The sequence below is a fragment of the Carettochelys insculpta genome, chromosome 2, assembly GCF_033958435.1.
Source record: "Carettochelys insculpta isolate YL-2023 chromosome 2, ASM3395843v1, whole genome shotgun sequence".
NCBI classification, from domain to species: domain Eukaryota; kingdom Metazoa; phylum Chordata; order Testudines; family Carettochelyidae; genus Carettochelys; species Carettochelys insculpta.
The window spans coordinates 267,939,995-267,958,483 of record NC_134138.1 but is presented as its reverse complement, the minus strand read 5'-3'; the positions used below and the strand labels follow the sequence as shown (position 1 = coordinate 267,958,483).

The 18,489-nt window shown below is 42.9% G+C and overlaps 1 protein-coding gene across 13 annotated transcripts in view; it reads left to right on the top strand.

The window, feature by feature from the left end:
* LOC142008137 (sodium channel protein type 5 subunit alpha-like) overlaps positions 1–18,489 on the top strand; it is a 351,358-nt gene that overhangs the window by 220,111 nt on the left and 112,758 nt on the right. For all 13 annotated transcript variants that reach the window (XM_074985128.1, XM_074985135.1, XM_074985134.1 and 10 more), the window contains one exon: positions 16,198–16,674. In XM_074985128.1, the coding sequence (XP_074841229.1) occupies positions 16,198–16,674 (477 nt within the window). The remainder of the gene's footprint in view (positions 1–16,197; positions 16,675–18,489) is intronic.

The window sequence follows — 18,489 nt, the reverse complement described above, 5'->3', positions numbered from 1 at the left end:
GCAAACAGGGCTGCCCATCAACCGGAAGCTCTCTGTCGACAGAAGTGTTTACACTGCACTTTTGTTGACAGTAATCTGTCCAGAGATTGTTAGGCCTCAAATTTTTGAGGGATAATACTGTTGAGGAAAATGCAGAGTTTGTCAAGACTTTGTCGACAGAATGCGTTATGTGTGTGTGGATACCCCTGAGTTCTGTCGACAGAAGACCCTTTCTGTCGACAAAACTCTGTAGAGTAGACCCAACCTAAAAGTTCGTTCAGACAATGACTTGTTTCTACTGCTTTGTATGCCTTACTCTGATATGTGAGTACAATATTTCTGTTCCAATTCATTTATTTGATAATGAGATGGTAGAAAGCAAGTTTTCAGTAGCAGTCTGTTGAAATGTTTTTGCATATTTTTGTAAGTCGTTTTTAAGTTAAGTGTAACCTGGTAGTATGCAAAACATATCTGACTCCTGAAAAGGGTACGGTAATCTGGAAAGGTTGAATGGCACTTGTTTCAGGACCTTAGATTACCTTAGGACCATGTTTCTCAACCAGTTGTAAGTGTATTTTTAGGGGTACACAAGAGAAGTCTGGGTTACTTATCTGTTTTTAAGGGGTATTTTATGAAAAGACTTGAGAAACACTGCTCTACCACATGAGCTAAAAGCCAGCTGGTCTCTTCTTCGGGCTCATGGGAGACAGAATAGCTACATAAAAGGGACTGGTTCCATGGGCAGAGCAGTACTGGAATAGGCAAGGGAGCTGGCAGGGTCCCAGCCAGTTTAACTCCTGGGCTCAGGCCCTGACAAAGGAGTTGCAGGCAGCTGCATAGAGGCAGCCAAAGGAGAAATAAGCAGCAGGTTCACCCCCCTTGTAGGTGATCAGAATGGCCAGTTCAGACTACAGTTTGCTTGTGTGGGAATGGGCTAGACTATGAACTGCCATGGGACACTGAGGCAAATTGTGAGATTGGACATAGCCAGTTCCTTGGAGGGGAGGAGGCCCAGAGTGGGCACTAACAGAAGGCAGTAACCAGGAGAAGGAGGCCCGAGTCTGGGAGGGATGTGGGTCCCAGTATAGTTGAGGCAGAAGAGGCAGGTAACTGCAAGAGAGACACTGCTAGAATAGGGTGCTCCAGTGCTGGAATGAGCTAATTTCCAGGACATCAATAGGGGGCCCTGAAGCAGTGTGTGACACCTTATTACATTGCTCCACACTGTAATTGTTGGAACAGCTGTGTCCTTTCTTGCTTTCCTGCTTTCTCCTTTAGAAATTATAAAAAGGTTTAATTCCTAGATGTAGTTAGATAGTGTTAAAAGCTTTTTCCTATTCAATAGGAGTTAATTTGTTGTTATTTTGTTTGGGAATGCCAGTTTCCCTGAGACTATTCCTCTCAGAAATGGGCATTCCCAATGTCTGTGCTGTTTGGGTGACTCCCACAACCCTATTAAGCACAAGATTGGCACTTTTTTCAAAGGTAGATCTCAAAAACCCAGCCAAACTGAGGAGATCAGGTTAAAACTCATGATGAAGAAGCAAAACATACACCCACCTTTGGATCTCAGGTGGAGGATTTTCCTGTTTATAGAACTCCCAGTACTGCTAGTGCCCTGTCCGCATTGACAGTTTTGATTATCGGGTACTGTGGTACCAATTACTTCTACAGTACAATAGACCTCATCATACCAAATGGGGTTTCACAGGGATCTGTTTTGGGACTGGTTCTATTCAATATCTTCAACAGTTTAGATATTGGCATAGAGAGTACACTTATTAAGGTTGCCACTGATACCAAGCTGGGAGGGGTTGCAACTGTTTGAAGGATATCAAAATGATCTGGACAAACTGGAGAAATAGTCTGAGGTAAACAGAATGAAGTCTGATAAGGACAAATACAAAGTACTCCACTTAGGAAGAAACAATCAGCTTCATAGATATGGAATGGGAAGCAACTGTCTGAGAAGGAGTACTGCAGAAAGAGACTTAGGGGTCATAGTAGGCCACAAGCTAAATATGAGTCAACAATGTGATGCTGTTGCAAAAAAAGCAAACATGATTCTGGGATGCATTAACAGGAGTGCTGAGAGCAAGACACAAGAAGTCATTCTTCTGCTCTATTCAGCACTCATTAGGCCTCAGTTGGAGTATTGTGTCCAGTTCTGGGCACCACATTTCAAGAAAGATGTGGAGAAGTTGGAAAAGGTCCAACGAAGAGCAACAAGAATGATTAAAGATCTAGAGAAGTTGAGCTGTGAGGGAAGAGTGAAAGAACTGGGCTAGTGTAGTTTACAAAGAAAAGACTTAGAGGGGACATGATAGCAGTTTTCAAGTACCTCAAAGAGGGTCACAAGGAGAAGGGAGAAAATTTCTTCTCCTTGGCCTCTGAAGATAGGACCAGGAGCAATGGGCTTAAACTGCCACAAGGGAGGTTTAGATTAGACATTAGGAAAAACTTCCTGATTGTCAGGATGATTAAACACTGGAATAAGTTACCTAGGGAGTTTGAGGAATCTCCATCGCTGGAGATATTTAAGAGCAGCTTAGTCAGACTCCTATCGGGGATGGTCTAAATGGTGTTTGGTCCTGACAAGAGGGCAGGGAGCTGGAATCAATGACCTCTTGAGGTCCCTTCCAGTTCTTGTGTACTATGAAAGGTAGTCTCGATACCCACCTCAAAACAGGGTATCAGTCCACGGTTCCCCTGTCTATACCAGAATGTATCACTCTCCTTCTTATACTAGTATACTACAGCAAGATAGACTCCAAATAACAAACACAAGAAAGGAACACACATGGATGCCTCTACCTGTACCATTTGGGTCCTCTCATTGGTCTTGCTGGGATTCAGGGATATTCTGTTGTCAACAATTTGCATCCCAGTCGTCACACCATTTCTGGGAGCAGAGAAGAGACCATTCCACTCAACATCTTCCATCATGGCCTGCAAAAGTGGAAGACATCTTTAAGGAGCAAGAGGCCCAGGGCAGATATGGAGGTAACACCTCTGACTAACATTTCTTCCTTATCTCCCGGTGATGTTGCAATGTCTCTTCTATCTTCCGTGTTGGATAACTTCTGATTCTCATAAGCTGATTAAGTGAATTGCTGATATTTTGCATATTCCCTTGGAGGAGGTTCAGGAGTCCAACTGTAAGGTCCTAGACACTTCATGATCAACATAAACCACCATTCCATTTAATGAAGCTCTCATAGAGTCTGCTAAGATTGTTTGGCAAACTCGAGCTGATGCCTCACCTACCTGCAGGAGGTATTATATCCCTGCCAGGGCATGAGAGATTCTGCTTTCTCACCCAGCTTTGCATTCTCTGTGGTGGAGACCATTAATGAGCAGGGTAGATGGCATAGCTCGAAGACAGCCGTTCACTAAAAGCATTATAAAAATCTCAAATCTTTTTGGTCGCAGATATTATTTTGCCATCATACTTCAAATCAAAACAGCAAACCATTACACATCCATGGCCAAATACGATCATCTGAACTAAAACAAATTTAATTTGTTTATTGAGCCACTGCCAGAAGAACATTATGAGCACTTTAAAGCAGTTATACAAGTGTGTCAACTTCTGGCAAGAACATCACTCAAGCCCTCATTAGAGGCTGCAGATATAGCCGTTCGATCAATATCCACTGCAGTGACAATGAGAGCATCTTGGCTGCTGCATGTTGGGTTTCCTCAGAGAAGTTCGAAGCATCATCAGGGACATCCCTTTTGATGGGTGCAAGCTCTCTGCAGACTCATTAGATCTCTTTCTACACATTAAAAGACTTGAAAGCCATGCTGAAATCCTTTAGGATTTATACTCCTTTAAATGGGTGGATATTTGGTAGGTTTCAGTTGAAAAAAAGAGCATCACTAGCTCTGTATTCAACTTAGTGTAAACCATCTGAGCCCCCATCCAAGCAGTACACTTATCAGTAATAGCAGCCTTTCCCATATCCAAAGACGTGGGGGCGGGGGTTGCTCTTCACTTACCAATGCATAAATCAGGTGATGCTTCTCCTAGCTAGGCGCTAAACCTGGTCCTTGATTGCCTTATAAAGCTTGCCTTCCTCAGCCCTAGGTTCAACCACCTCCTGTTGCAGACAATTATAGTGCAGCAACCTGCTCCTTAGTGTGTACTTTACATAAATGACTATGGCTTTGGTGCCTGCTGTAAGAGCAGAAGTGTCTGTAGTCTATTAACTTCTCTCTTCTGTATTGGAATCCGGGGACTCTGGGGTCATATGAAATGGAACACCCACAGGAACACTCGTGGAAGAAGAAAGTGAGGTTACTCACCTTGTTCAATAGCTTGAGTTCTTTCAGATATGTGTCCCTGTGTCCATTACCCACCGTCCTTCCCCTCTTCTTCAGTGTCTCTGTTGGGGAGAAGGAACCGAGTTTGGGCTACCTATGCCCCAGTCTGGTACAATCTGGGTATTGCTAAGATTTCTTGGTGTGTCTCAGGTGGTTACTGCATCTGTAAAATGAAGTTTTGTGATCTGTGGGTTTCTTAGGTATAGGTGTCTGTTCAGGACAGTTGATGCCAGTATAAGGGTGTTCAAAGGTAGGTTGATGGGTGGTTACTGGTTGTTGAAGGTGTGGTGGAAATCTCTGAGGGAGCTGAAGTTGTCTGTTCAGAGGATGAACATATCATCTGTGTATCTCTGGTACATCACTAGCTCCATGCTGCTTTTGTCCAGGATTTTTTCCTTAAGGTGGCCCATGAAGAGATTGGCGTATTGGGGAGCCACCCTGGTGCACATGGCTTGCCCCATGGTTTGGAAAAAAACCCATTTTTTGTTGAATGTAAAGTGGCTATGGGTGAGAATGTTTGGCAATATGGTTGGGATGGATATATGAAAGCTGCCCTTTGGCTCGTATAATTGGTGAGATTCTCTAAACCAGGGACCTTCCTTCACCATCCTGTGTTCTCATTTTGTTGGGTTGCGCCATGAATCCATATTGTTGAATTAATGATATCACGATTATTTCGACAGCAAGAGACCAAGATGTCACAATCCTGGGATTATGATTTCACTGCAGGATAAAGGAGAAAGTGGGCTGAGAGTGAATAAGCTTCTTATCCAGGCACAAATAGCTGAAATAATAGAAAAAAGAATATAGAAAATAACTGTTCATGTAAATTGCTTTTTGCAGAAGTGTTCCCTCTTTGTAAATTTTGCCCCAGGGTGAAAAGGTACAAAGGACTAGAAAATATACTTCCAAGACACGAAATAATTCTCCACTGGCAGAGAGATGGACTAGATGACCTTTTATTATATGTTTCCGACTCTAACTCAAAAAAGCCCCTCTCTGACTTGTGTTTGTTTGCAGCTTCTAAGATTTCACGATTGTAAATTTAATTATTTCACAGTATTCAGTTTTCTAAAAATCAGACAGATCTTAAAGCATAAAATTGTAACTTTACAATCTGCCCAGAGTAAGAGGAGCATGTAGCTTTACTACCCCAAGAGCAGACTATGCAACAAAATGTGATTAAAGGAGTCCCAGTCCCTCCACAACTCCCTTTTTGATCTGAGAACATTTTATTTTGCTCGTGGAATCTTTAAATCACCTGTACTCAACTAGCTACTTTAATTAGTCAGTGGCTAGGAGGAGGGTAGTGTTTAACCGTGCATGTCCCTTCCCTGCCACAGAAGGGAATATCAAGTGAGTACTATTTCAAATGAGCAATATTTCCTGACCACAGATGGGGTCACAATCTGAGTAGGCCAAAGGCCTTACTTCTCCTTATTCAACAGCAGTCAAGTAAAAGCTGTGGTAATGAAACCCCACCTTTTTTTTCTTTTTTGTGAGACAAACTGATACGCAGTGGTAAAATAAAATGTCATGCGGACACCTAACACTTCAAGACATTTACTATACTCCTGCTGGAGAACTTGCTAAGCTCTCTGGAGATTCCTCTTACGTTTGGTGGAATCCGCAGGTGGCTCAGTGTTCCTCAGACTGACCCAAAAGATGCTCACAAAGCTATTGTAACGAAGTCAAAAGATCACAAAAATATTTCTGGAGGACGGGGAAGCTGGATAAGATGGAAGGATCCAGCATCTTCTGCTTTCCAGATGCCCACCTCTGAAGGCAGCAATGCCAGCAGCAGCCGCAGAGGAAGAAGAGTGGTGATACCATGACTCTGCTCCTAGGAGTATGTACAGTAATTTGCTATCAGTTTTTTCTTTTTTTTTTTTGGGGGGGGGGGTCATCACAGCCTGAAATATTTTCAAGGGAAGATCCAGAAAAAAAGAATTTGAGAACCCCAGACAGAGACCTCACAGCAGACCTGGATTTTTCCTTCTTATCCCCACTGCCTTGAAGGAGAAGTGATTGAAGGTAGATGGGCAATCTGGCTATGTCTGACTGCTAGAATGTTCTAATAGGAAAAACAAAAGGAAGTATTTTTTCACACAACATAGTCAACCTGTGGAACTCCTTGCCAGAGGATGTTATAACAACATTGTAAGAGGGTTCAAAAATGATTAGGTAAGTTCTAGGCACATCAGTGATTATTAGCCAGAGTGGGCAGGGATGATATCCCTGGTCTCCATTTGCCAGAAGCTGAAAATGGGTGACGGGATGAATCATTTGACGATGACCTGTTCTTTTCATTTCTCCTTGGGGCACTTAGCATTTACCACTGTCAGAAGACAGGATATTGGGCTAGATGGCCCTTTGCCTGATCCAGTATGTCCCACCGTGGCCGTGTCTACACGTGCACGCTACTTCGAAGTAGCGGCGCCAACTTTGAAATAGCGCCCATCACGGCTACACATGTTGGGCGCTATTTCGAAGTTGAAGTCGACGTTAGGCGGCGAGATGTCGAAATCGCTAACCCCATGAGGGGATGGGAATAGCGCCCTACTTCGAAGTTGAACATCGAAGTAGGGCATGTGTAGCCGATCTGCGTCCCGCAACATCGAAATAGCGGGGTCCACCATAGCGGCCATCAGCTGAGAGGTTGAGAGACGCTCTCTCTCCAGCCCCTGCAGGGCTCTATGGTCACCGTGTGCAGCAGCCCTTAGCCCAGGGCTTCTGGCTGCTGCTGCGACAGCTGGGGAGCCATGCTGCATGCACAGGGTCTGCAACCAGTTGTCGGCTCTGTGAATATTGTGTTGTTTAGTGCAACTGTGTCTGGGAGGGGCCCTTTAAGGGAGCGGCTTGCTGTTGAGTGCCCCTGTGACCCTGTCTGCAGCTGTTCCTGGCACCCTTATTTCGATGTGTGCTACTTTGGTGTGTAGATGTTCCCTCGCAGCGCCTATTTCGATGTGGTGCTGCCCAACGTCGAAGTTGAACATCGACGTTGCCAGCCCTGGAGGACTTGTAGACGTTATTCATCGAAATAGCTTATTTCGATGTCACTACATCGAAATAAGCTATTTTGATGTAGCATGCACGTGTAGACGTAGCCCTTATGTTCTTATGAGCACCCAGGTATACATTAGAGCAGCCTTTGGACTGCTCTACCTGTGTCCTAAAATATGATTACCTTAAAAGTGTCCTAAGACACCTTTGGCACCATCCCCTGTATCCATGGTATAGTATCGCTGCCCTAACTTCTTGTGCAGCTCCTAGTAGCATTATTGCTTTCATAGTTGGATGCCTGGCCAGCAGCTCTCACTTTCCAGCTGTCCAGCTCAGGAGTGCAGATATAAGGGTGGCAATTCCGCCACCCCTTCACAATACCCTTGCAACAACCTTTTGAACCTGGACTCCAACTTTGAGAAATGCTGGGCTATAAGATAGAATTCTGGGCTGGCACTCAGTTTCTGTTCCTGGGTCTGACATTGGTCTGCTGGTTAACCTTGGGCCAGTGACTTCAGCTCTTTGTGCCTCAGTTTCTCTGGCTGTAAAATGGGGATAATTGCCTTCACCTCTTCATAAGAACATAAGAATGGCCATACTGGGTCAGACCAAAGGTCCATCCAGCCCAGCATCCCATCTGCCGACGGTGGCCAATGCCAGGTGCCCCAGAGAAGGAGAACAGAAGACAATGATCAAGTGATTTATCTCCTGCCATCCATCTCCTGCCCTTGTTCTGAAGGCTAGGGCACCATACTTTATCCCTGGCTAATAGCCATTTATGGACCTGACCTGCAAAAATTTATCAAGCTCTTTTTTAAACCCTAATAGAGTCCTGGCCTTCACAGCCTCCTCGGGCAAGGAGTTCCACAGGTTGACTGTGCCCTGTGTGAAGAAAAATTTCCTTTTATTAGTTTTGAACCTACTACCCATCAATTTCATTTGGTGTCCCCTAGTTCTTGTATTATGGGAAAAGGTAAATAATTTTTCTATATTCACTTTCTCCACACCATTCATGATTTTATATACCTCTATCATATCGCCCCTCAATCGCCTCTTTTCCAAACTGAAAAGTCCCAGTCTCTCTAGCCTCTCCCCATAAGGGACCCGTTCCAAGCCCCTAATCATCTTAGTCACCCTTTTCTGAACCTTTTCTAATGCCAATATATCTTTTTTGAGGTGAGGAGACCACATCTGCACGCAGTACTCAAGATGTGGGCGTACCATAGTTTTATATAGGGGAAGTATGATCTCTTTTGTCTTATTATCGATCCCTTTTTTAATAATTCCTAACATCCTATTTGCCTTACTAACTGCCGCTGCACACTGCGTGGATGTCTTCAGAGAACTATCCACTATAACTCCAAGATCCCTTTCCTGATCTGTCGTAGCTAAATTTGACCCCATCATGTAGTACGTGTAATTTGGGTTATTTTTTCCAACATGCATTACCTTACACTTACCCACATTAAATTTCATTTGTCCTGATTAAAAGTCCTATATAAGAGCTATCTAGCTATTGTTATTTGGGTAAACATTTAAGACCATTTGTATGAATTTTCAGAAGGGCCTGTTCTTGTTTGCTAGGTTTTTTGTTTGTTTGTTTTGTTGGTTTTATATATACCTTCCAGCTTGAAGTAATACAAAGACAGCTCATTTTTCAGCACATTCTGAAATCCAAACCTCTCTGGAAAATGTGGTGTAAGGTCAAATGATGGGAATGGGTAAAAATGAAGTGCTTATAAAGCAGTTCACTCTATTTAAGCACTGAACAATATGCCTCTGAGGCAATCTTGTCATAAAGGAGTGGGTGAATGGTATCTGAGGTTTCCTTTTTGTTAAAAGCATGAACTGTAAATATGGCTTTGTGCAAAATGTCAGCTGCATTTTGGAGAGGAAAATGATATTGACTTGATAACCCATGATAAATAATACTAAAAATGAGAGCTACCGTATACAGCTGCGGGTGTGTTTGTATAAAGTTATGCAGATCTGGAAATAAGCCAGAAAAGCAATGATAAATAGACTAACAGCAAACTGAGTTTATTTCAAATAATGCCAGTCATGAATCAATAATAAAGCTTGGTCATCTGCAACTGGTCATGTTGCATGCCAAAAGGGAAGTTGTTACTGGACCTGATTCCTTGCTGTGTTACTTGTACAGTCATTGATATGTACAAAATAGGTGTGGAGGGCTAAGAAATCATTCTGTTTTCCATCCACTGCACACAGGTGCAAGTGGCTGAACAAAGGTGGAAGCAAGTAGGAAATCAGACGTCCAAGATTTAAACAGCAGTAACCTGAGGAAGATTGATATTGATTTCAGTTCATCCTCAGTTTGCATCCAGCAGGTCTTTCGGACTGTGTTGTTTAGGGATCCTTTATCCCCAGTGATAGATAACGCTAGCAACTGTTTCCTAGGGCCAACTTAATGGCTCTCTTGGTAGCTTGCTCGCCATTATATTTTCTATTTCTATATATACATCTGTCCAGATCAGTGTACGCTTGATATATGATACATCTAATTGCTTCATTTTTAATTACCTGATTAGCTGCATTTCCTTGAATACCTCCATCAGAATACAAGAGACAGAGGTCACTGTCATTTTAAATTTTGAGCATGACAGAGGAGAGCCACACAAACTGTTTGTCTAACATTCTGAACATGGGTATTCAGAGTCCAAAAGCTGACTAGCTTCCAAACAAGTAGCTTTAATTTCACATTACTTTGTAGTTTGAACATATGTCGCTAGTTCAGACATGTGAGTTAGGTTTCAAGGAGACAAATATAATCTTAATAGACACTGGGCATCTGCATTAATGTCAAATGCATTCATTGCAATCATTGACTATGGTGTGTATCTTGTGAATCGATAATTACAAGACACTTCAAATAAAGTGTTACTGGTATAATGAAGGCCATCCTAGTTTGCATAAATTCCAGCCCATACATCTTGAGTAATTAAAAAGAGAGAAAAAGAGAAACGTCTGGCTATCTGGAAAGCTTCAAGCCAGTTCAAACGCATTTTTGTATTATGTGATTTATAGTAATAAAAATCTCAGTTAAAAGTTAATCAGAAAGAGGAGGAGCTGACCTGGCTTTCGTACAGACCTAAACTGTAGCAGTGTACTAAAATAAACTTCCCTCACAAAGTCCATGCCACTGAAAAAAGCATTGAAAACTGACTATGTTGAAAACTCCATGAGAGTTCTAGGGCCTTAGTGCATATCTGGTCCAAGAGGTAACTGTTACTGGACCACTTGGAAATAGTGACCACAATATAATAACTTTTAATATTCCTGTGTTGGGAAGAACACCGCAGCGGTCAAACACTCTGGCATTTAATTTCAAAAAGGGGAATTACACTAAAATGAGGAAGCTAGTTAAACAGAAACTAAAAGGTAGAGTAATTAAACTAAAATCCCTGGAAGCTGCATGGAAGCTGTTTAAAGACACCATACTAGAGGCCCAACTTAAATGTATACCCCAAATAAAAAAACACAGTAAGAGACCTAACAAAGAACCACCATGGCTAAACAGCCATGTTAAAAAGGCAGTGAGAGAGAAAAGGGCAGCTTTTAAAAAGTGGAAGTCAAATCCTAGTGAGGAAAATAGAAAGGAACATAAACACTCCCAAATTAAGTGTCATAGGCTACGTCTACACGTGCAGCCAACATCGAAATAGCTTATTTCGATGTTGCGACATCGAAATAGTCTATTTCGACGAATAACGTCTACACGTCCTCCAGGGCTGGCAACGTCGATGTTCAACTTCGACGTTGCTCAGCCCAACATCGAAATAGGCGCAGCGAGGGAACGTCTACACGTCAAAGTAGCACACATCGAAATAGGGATGCCAGGCACAGCTGCAGACAGGGTCACAGGGCGGACTCAACAGCAAGCCGCTCCCTTAAAGGGCCCCTCCCAGACACAGTTGCACTAAACAACACAAGATCCACAGAGCTGACAACTGGTTGCAGACCCTGTGCCTGCAGCATAGATCCCCAGCTGCCGCAGAAGCAGCCAGAAGCCCTGGGCTAGGGGCTGCTGCCCACGGTGACCATAGAGCCCCGCAGGGGCTGGAGAGAGAGCATCTCTCAACCCCCCAGCTGATGGCCGCCATGGAGGACCCAGCAATTTCGACGTTGCAGGACACGGATCGTCTACACGGTCCCTACTTCGACGTTGAACGTCAAAGTAGGGCGCTATTCCTATCTCCTCATGAGGTTAGCGACTTCGACGTCTCGCCGCCTAACGTCGAAGTTAACTTCGAAATAGCGCCCGACGCGTGTAGACGCGACGGGCGCTATTTCGAAGTTGGTGCCGCTACTTCGAAGTAGCGTGCACGTGTAGACGCAGCCATAATGTAATAAGAAAAGCCAAAAAAGATTTTGAGGAACAGCTAGCCAAAAATTCAAAAAACGATAGTAAAATGTTTTTTAAATACATTAGAAGCAGGAAGCCCGCTAAAAAAGCAGTGGGGCCCTTGGACGATAAAGATATAAAAGGAGCGATCAAGGAAGACAGTGCCATTGCGGAGCGATTAAATGATTTCTTTGCTTCAGTCTTCACGGCTGAGGATGTTACAGAGGTTCCTAAATCTGAGCCAGCCTTTTTAGGTGACAAATCTGAGGAACTCACTCAGATTGAAGTGACATTAGAGGAGGTTTTGGAGTTAATTGATAAGCTGAATAGTAACAAGTCTCCAGGACCAGACGGTATTCACTCAAGGGTTCTGAAAAAACTCAAATGTGAAATTGCAGCGTTATTAACAGTGGTTTCTAACCTATCCTTTAAATCCACTTTGGTACCAAATGACTGGAAGACGGCCAATATAACGCCAATATTTAAAAAAGGCTCTAGAGGAGACCCTGGCAATTATAGACCGATAAGTTTAACATCAGTACCAGGCAAATTAGTAGAAACACTAGTAAAGAATAAAATTGCAGGGCACGTAGAAGAGCACGAATTGTTGGGCAAAAGTCAGCATGGTTTCTGCAGAGGGAAGTCGTGTCTAACTAATCTATTAGAATTCTTTGAAGGGGTTAATAAACATGCAGACAAGGGGCACCCAGTGGACATAATATACCTAGATTTCCAGAAAGCCTTTGACATGGTCCCACACCAAAGGCTTTTATGTAAATTAGGTGGTCATGGGATAGGAGGAAAGATCCTTTCATGGATCGGGAATTGGTTAAAAGACAGAAAACAAAGGGTGGGAATAAATGGTAAATTTTCACAATGGAGGAGGGTAACTAGTGGTGTTCCCCAGGGGTCAGTCCTGGGACCGATCCTGTTCAACTTGTTCATCAATGATCTAGAAAATGAGGTAAGCAGTGAGGTGGCAAAGTTTGCAGATGACACCAAGTTGTTCAGGACAGTCAAAACCAAAACAGATTGTGAAGAACTACAAAAAGATCTCAGCAAACTGAGTGATTGGGCAGCAAAATGGCAAATGAAATTTAATGTGGGTAAGTGTCAGGTAATGCATGTTGGAAAAAATAACCCAAAGTACACATACTACATGATGGGGTCAAATTTAGCTACGACAGATCAGGAAAGGGATCTTGGAGTTATAGTGGATAGTTCTCTGAAGACATCCACGCAGTGTGCAGCGGCAGTTAGTAAAGCAAATAGGATGTTAGGAATTATTAAAAAAGGGATCGATAATAAGACAAAAGATATCATACTTCCCCTATATAAAACTATGGTACACCCACATCTTGAGTACTGCGTGCAGATGTGGTCTCCTCACCTCAAAAAAGATATATTGGCATTAGAAAAGGTTCAGAAAAGGGTGACTAAGATGATTAGGGGCTTGGAACGGGTCCCATATGGGGAGAGGCTAGAGAGACTGGGACTTTTCAGTTTGGAAAAGAGGCGATTGAGGTGTGATATGATAGAGGTATATAAAATCATGAATGGTGTGGAGAAAGTGAATATAGAAAAATTATTTACCTTTTCCCATAATACAAGAACTAGGGGACACCAAATGAAATTGATGGGTAGTAGGTGCAAAACTAATAAAAGGAAATTTTTCTTCACACAGTGCACAGTCAACCTGTGGAACTCCTTGCCCGAGGAGGCTGTGAAGGCCAGGACTCTATTAGGGTTTAAAAGAGAGCTTGATAAATTTTTGCAGGTTAGGTCCATAAATGGCTATTAGCCAGGGATAAAGTATGGTGCCCTAGCCTTCAGAACAAGGGCAGGAGATGGATGGAAGGAGATAAATCACTTGATCATTGTCTTCTGTTCTCCTTCTCTGGGGCACCTGGCATTGGCCACCGTCAGCAGATGGGATGCTGGGCTGGATGGACCTTTGGTCTGACCCAGTATGGCCATTCTTATGTTCTTATCTCATTCATAGGTTGGTTGTTTAGGAAGCAATCAAGGGATATCAGACTGTTTCTTAACTTTTTTTGATACATGTCTTTTAGCTTTTACATTTAGTCAGAGCAACTGTCAGAGTATCAGAGCCAGGTTCACCTCTGCCTGTTCTGAGTGCATCCACCTGCCGCATTGAGCTTCTTGTCCTTGTCTGTCTGGGGCAGGATGATGTGATTCTTCCATGCCTAGACTATGTCTACATGCCACCATTTGCGAGTGGCACAGCTGCAACAATGCTGTTGCGCTGGTGTAGCACTGCTGGTGTAGTCACTCTAAGCCAGAATGAAAGATCAATCCCGTTGGCCTGGTAACTCCTGCCTCTGCAGAGGCAGTAGCTATGTTGGCAGGAGAAGCTCTCCCACTACATGGTATTGTCCATGCCAGCATTTAGGTCTGGATAACATACACTGTTCAGGTGGATAGGTTATTTGCACTTCTGAGCAGCTTGCCTTTTACTGACATAATATTGCCTTAGGCCAGTAATCCAAAAGTGTTGCTCCATCATTCTATAGGTCCAAGTGAATTTAAGGCACCTACTTTTTCCCCTCTTAGGGAGCTTGCAGCCAACAGCCTCTTTAAAACAAAATAATTAGGGCCTGAAACAAAGCATCAGAGAAAAAAGGAGTTAAAACCACAAACTGGCACAGACATTTCATCTGCTTTTACGCTTCACTACAAGCTCAATTAGGCAGAGCTGAAGTTACAGGAACAAAAGAGAACAACTTAATATTCTCATAGCCAGCCCAGATTTTTCTGTGTGTATGTGGGTGTTTCAGTCTCGCTCTTGCTCTCTCTGTGTTCAATTTTTATACCCCTCAGGTCAACAGAAGCATTCGTTAGAGCCTGTCTTGAAGAATGTCATATGATGGCTGTTCCACTGTTTGACCAATTAGACCCATTCAGTCTCAGTGGGTTTAAATCTCTCCTGTGGGATGAGTGTTGGAACACTCTGATCCCTTTTATTAGTCTAACACACCATCTTAGAAGTCTATCCCTTTTTGGCTATAAATCAAAATAGGCATTTAATACAGCCACTTGTGGCCCTATATTGTCACAGCTACATACTCACTTAAAACAGCAGGTCCCTTCTTTGGATGGTAAGAGAAATTCAGATTCTCTGACTAGCAATTTGAAGATTACTAGGCATATTGTGCCTGATTTTCATCAATGGCAGTTGCATTGTGAGTGCTCATCACCTCTGAGGTTCAGGCCAGAGGTGTTTCAGTCAAACTCCCAAAACCACAAGCAGCCCAAATCACGAACCACTTCTGGAAGTGTTGAACTTGGTATATTTTACTGTTATAGATCTGTAGGGATGTTAGTTTGGTGCTTAGCCTGTGTGGATTGCATATCAAATATCTCAGATGATAACTGCAGTTTATTATCACCATCTTTTTGCACAATATTCTATATTTTAAATGTAGATCTGTAAGAGACACAATGAATAAACTTTAGATTAAGTTCAGCTTTTTCCAACCTTAAAGTCCTAAGTGAAGAGAGACATCCCAAATACATTACCAATGAATATTTGCTTCTGCTACATGGCATCAGAAATCCTTGAAAGTAAAGGAAAGTGCATTTATTTCAGTCTAAAGCATTAAAACCAATGCAGATACTTGAAAGTGTTTCCAAATTTATTGCCATTGTTAAATGTCATGAACATTTATGTCACTGTGTATTGTGAAATATAAATAACATAGGAAAGTTGAATAGAAACCAAAGAAGCCCTGGGTGCATTTTTCTTACAGTGTTTTATTACAGCTGAGTAGCTTCTTACCAGAAACCATTTAGCCATACAATTAGTTTCCTTCTTACAGCTGGAATAGTAGTCATACTGTCAAGCATATGCTACAATAGTACTGGAGATATTATCAACTGTGTCTCTAAATAAAAATTACCACTCTCTTATGGTTCTCAGTTTTACTTTCTACTTTTAAACTTTTTGGGTGATCATAACATGTTACTGGCTATGCTGAAAGTACAGGTTGAACCTCTAATCTGGCACCCTCAGAAACTGACTGGTGTTGAAAAAGAGAGTGTTCTCAACCACGGGAAGTCAATATTGTCTAGCAGAATTACCAACACTTCCTCTGCTTATTGGGTTCTTAGAAGACATTTAGGGGGAAATTACAGCTGAATAACAGCACAAAGCACTGAGAGCCAGGAATGAAGGCTGTAAACAAACTTTATGGGACCACAGAAAACTCGGCCACACCCATGATAAGTGCTTGTCGAGCTAACTAAAATCATGCCACATTACGGATGTTGCCAGATGAGAGTTCCGAACAAGAGAGGTTCAACCTGTAGTGTTTTTATGAAAAGTCTACAGGATTTTGAATCTCTACTTACTTTCATCACTGTAAATTGGGAATAGCTCCACAGATGTCAGTGGAGTTTCACTGCTGTAAATGAGATCAGAATGCGATCCTGTAGTTCCCAAGCCGAAGCGTGATGTTTCCAAGTGATCCTACCATTGATTTTCTTTTGACTTTAATTAATTTCAGGTGCTCAACCTGTTTCTTGCCTTGCTACTGAGCTCTTTCAGTGCTGACAACCTTTCTGCACCGGATGAAGATGGAGAGATGAACAATCTGCAGCTCGCTTTTGCTCGAATCCACAGGGGACTTCAGTATGTGAAAAACACAACATGGGACTTCTGTTGTAATTTACTTAGGCATCCAAAGACGACAGCTGAAAAGAAGGCAATGATTAAAATTGCTGCCCAGAACACAGGTGTCCTTCAGAACTGTGTGAATATCCATACCGCTGCAGAGATTGGTAAAGATGTGGAGAATCACAAAGAGAACAACGCTGATGCTGGGATTGACAAAAATGGACAGAAACATCCAGTGCTGAGTGACGCTGATGTTTTTCTGACCAACCCTGACCTGTCCATCTGTGTTCCCATTGCTGTAGGGGAGTCTGATATTGAAGATCAAGAAGATGACGAGGAACAGAGCACATTCACAGAAATGGAACAGGTAGGGAGTCAAAGTGTTTGATAGGAGTTGTTTATTTTCACATCCAATTCTAGCTCCAGGGTTCATAATTCAAACATTTCAGACCAAATTCTGCCTTGGATATGTACGTGCCACTCTCGTTAAACTTCAGTAGAAGTTACGTGTATATATCCAAGGACAAAAATTCAGCCCTTAACAAGGGAATGTCTCTTATTATTGTATGCTTTTTCTGTGTCTCAGTGAATTATGTTAAAAAGAGTAATTAAGTTCCCTCTCACATCCAGCATAGTTCTTTACTTTGAGTCACAGGAGTGTTAGAGAGGGCCCTTTGCACTGTTCCCTGTAAGCTGAATGCTTGGGTGGCTACCCAGGAAAGCTGAGGTGCCACCAAGCTGATTAGCTGGGTGCCCACAGCCAGCAGCATGCGTTGGTGCACATAACAAAATGTATTGCTCCCATGCTTGGAAAAAATGATAGGGAACCCTGGCCCTTAGGTTCTCTAGTGATTTAAAATGGAAACTTCCATATATGAGGAGGGATAAATGGATTGATTTAGTTTGCTTAGAAGAACTTCAGCACCAAGAATTTCTGTTTAAGGCTGTAAACTATGCAGGTGGAAACATGGGGATTTCATTGGGTTTTTTGGATCAAACTTAAGGGGGTTTTGGGTCTCAGATATGTAGGGAAGAATGTGAAACACCCGAGCGATCTTTAGAGGTGCCTAACGTGAAGAAAGCATAATCAGATGACTAAGTAGAGCATCACAAGTAGATAAATGTTAACCTCTAATGCTTTACTATGGAAAGCTTTTCAGTGTTATTGCACTCTGTCACCAGCCAATATTGCCATATTGATTGAAGAGCTGATAACAGAGAAGATGGAGAACTCGAAGTGTTATCAAGCTTTGTCATCCAAATATACACTGGGATAATGAAATATGCAGTCAGCAAATATTTGGGAATACCTTAAAGGGTTAGTTTTCTTCTGCTTTATTTAAGAGACAGGTGTGTTAAATTCATTTGTTTCAGTGGAGGTGGCATGGAAAGTAAATTAAATCTAAACCTGCTTGTGACCACTTGCTGCTTTGGCTCTGTGCATTGTAGCTGCAGTTGTACCAGCAGGTGTGGTGTTTAATCTGTGATAGAGCCTGTCAGTTGCTCCCTAGTTATAGCTAAAAGAAGGCAAGTAGGCATGCATGGAACCAATCTATGAGCGTTACTAAATAGAATGATTGCTGCAGGTAAAGTGTATGTTGTCTTTGAAATCTTGTCTGTCCCCCAGTCCACCGCCCATAAGAGTGGAATGCTTTCAGAGTATCTTGTAAGATAAACTTTAAGGTAAACCCTAACTACAGTATCTTAAGCTGCGTCTACACGTGCACGCTACTTCGAAGTAGCGGCACCAACTTTGAAATAGCGCCCGTCGCGTCTACACGCGTCGGGCGCTATTTCGAAGTTAACTTCGACGTTAGGCGGCGAGACGTCGAAGTCGCTAACCTCATGAGGAGATAGGAATAGCGCCCTACTTCGACGTTGAACGTCGAAGTAGGGACCGTGTAGACGATCCGCGTCCCGCAACGTCGAAATTGCTGGGTCCTCCATGGCGGCCATCAGCTGGGGGGTTGAGAGATGCTCTCTCTCCAGCCCCTGCGGGGCTCTATGGTCACCGTGGGCAGCAGCCCTTAGCCCAGGGCTTCTGGCTGCTTCTGCGGCAGCTGGGGATCTATGCTGCAGGCACAGGGTCTGCAACCAGTTGTCAGCTCTGTGGATCTTGTGTTGTTTAGTGCAACTGTGTCTGGGAGGGGCCCTTTAAGGGAGCGGCTTGCTGTTGAGTCCG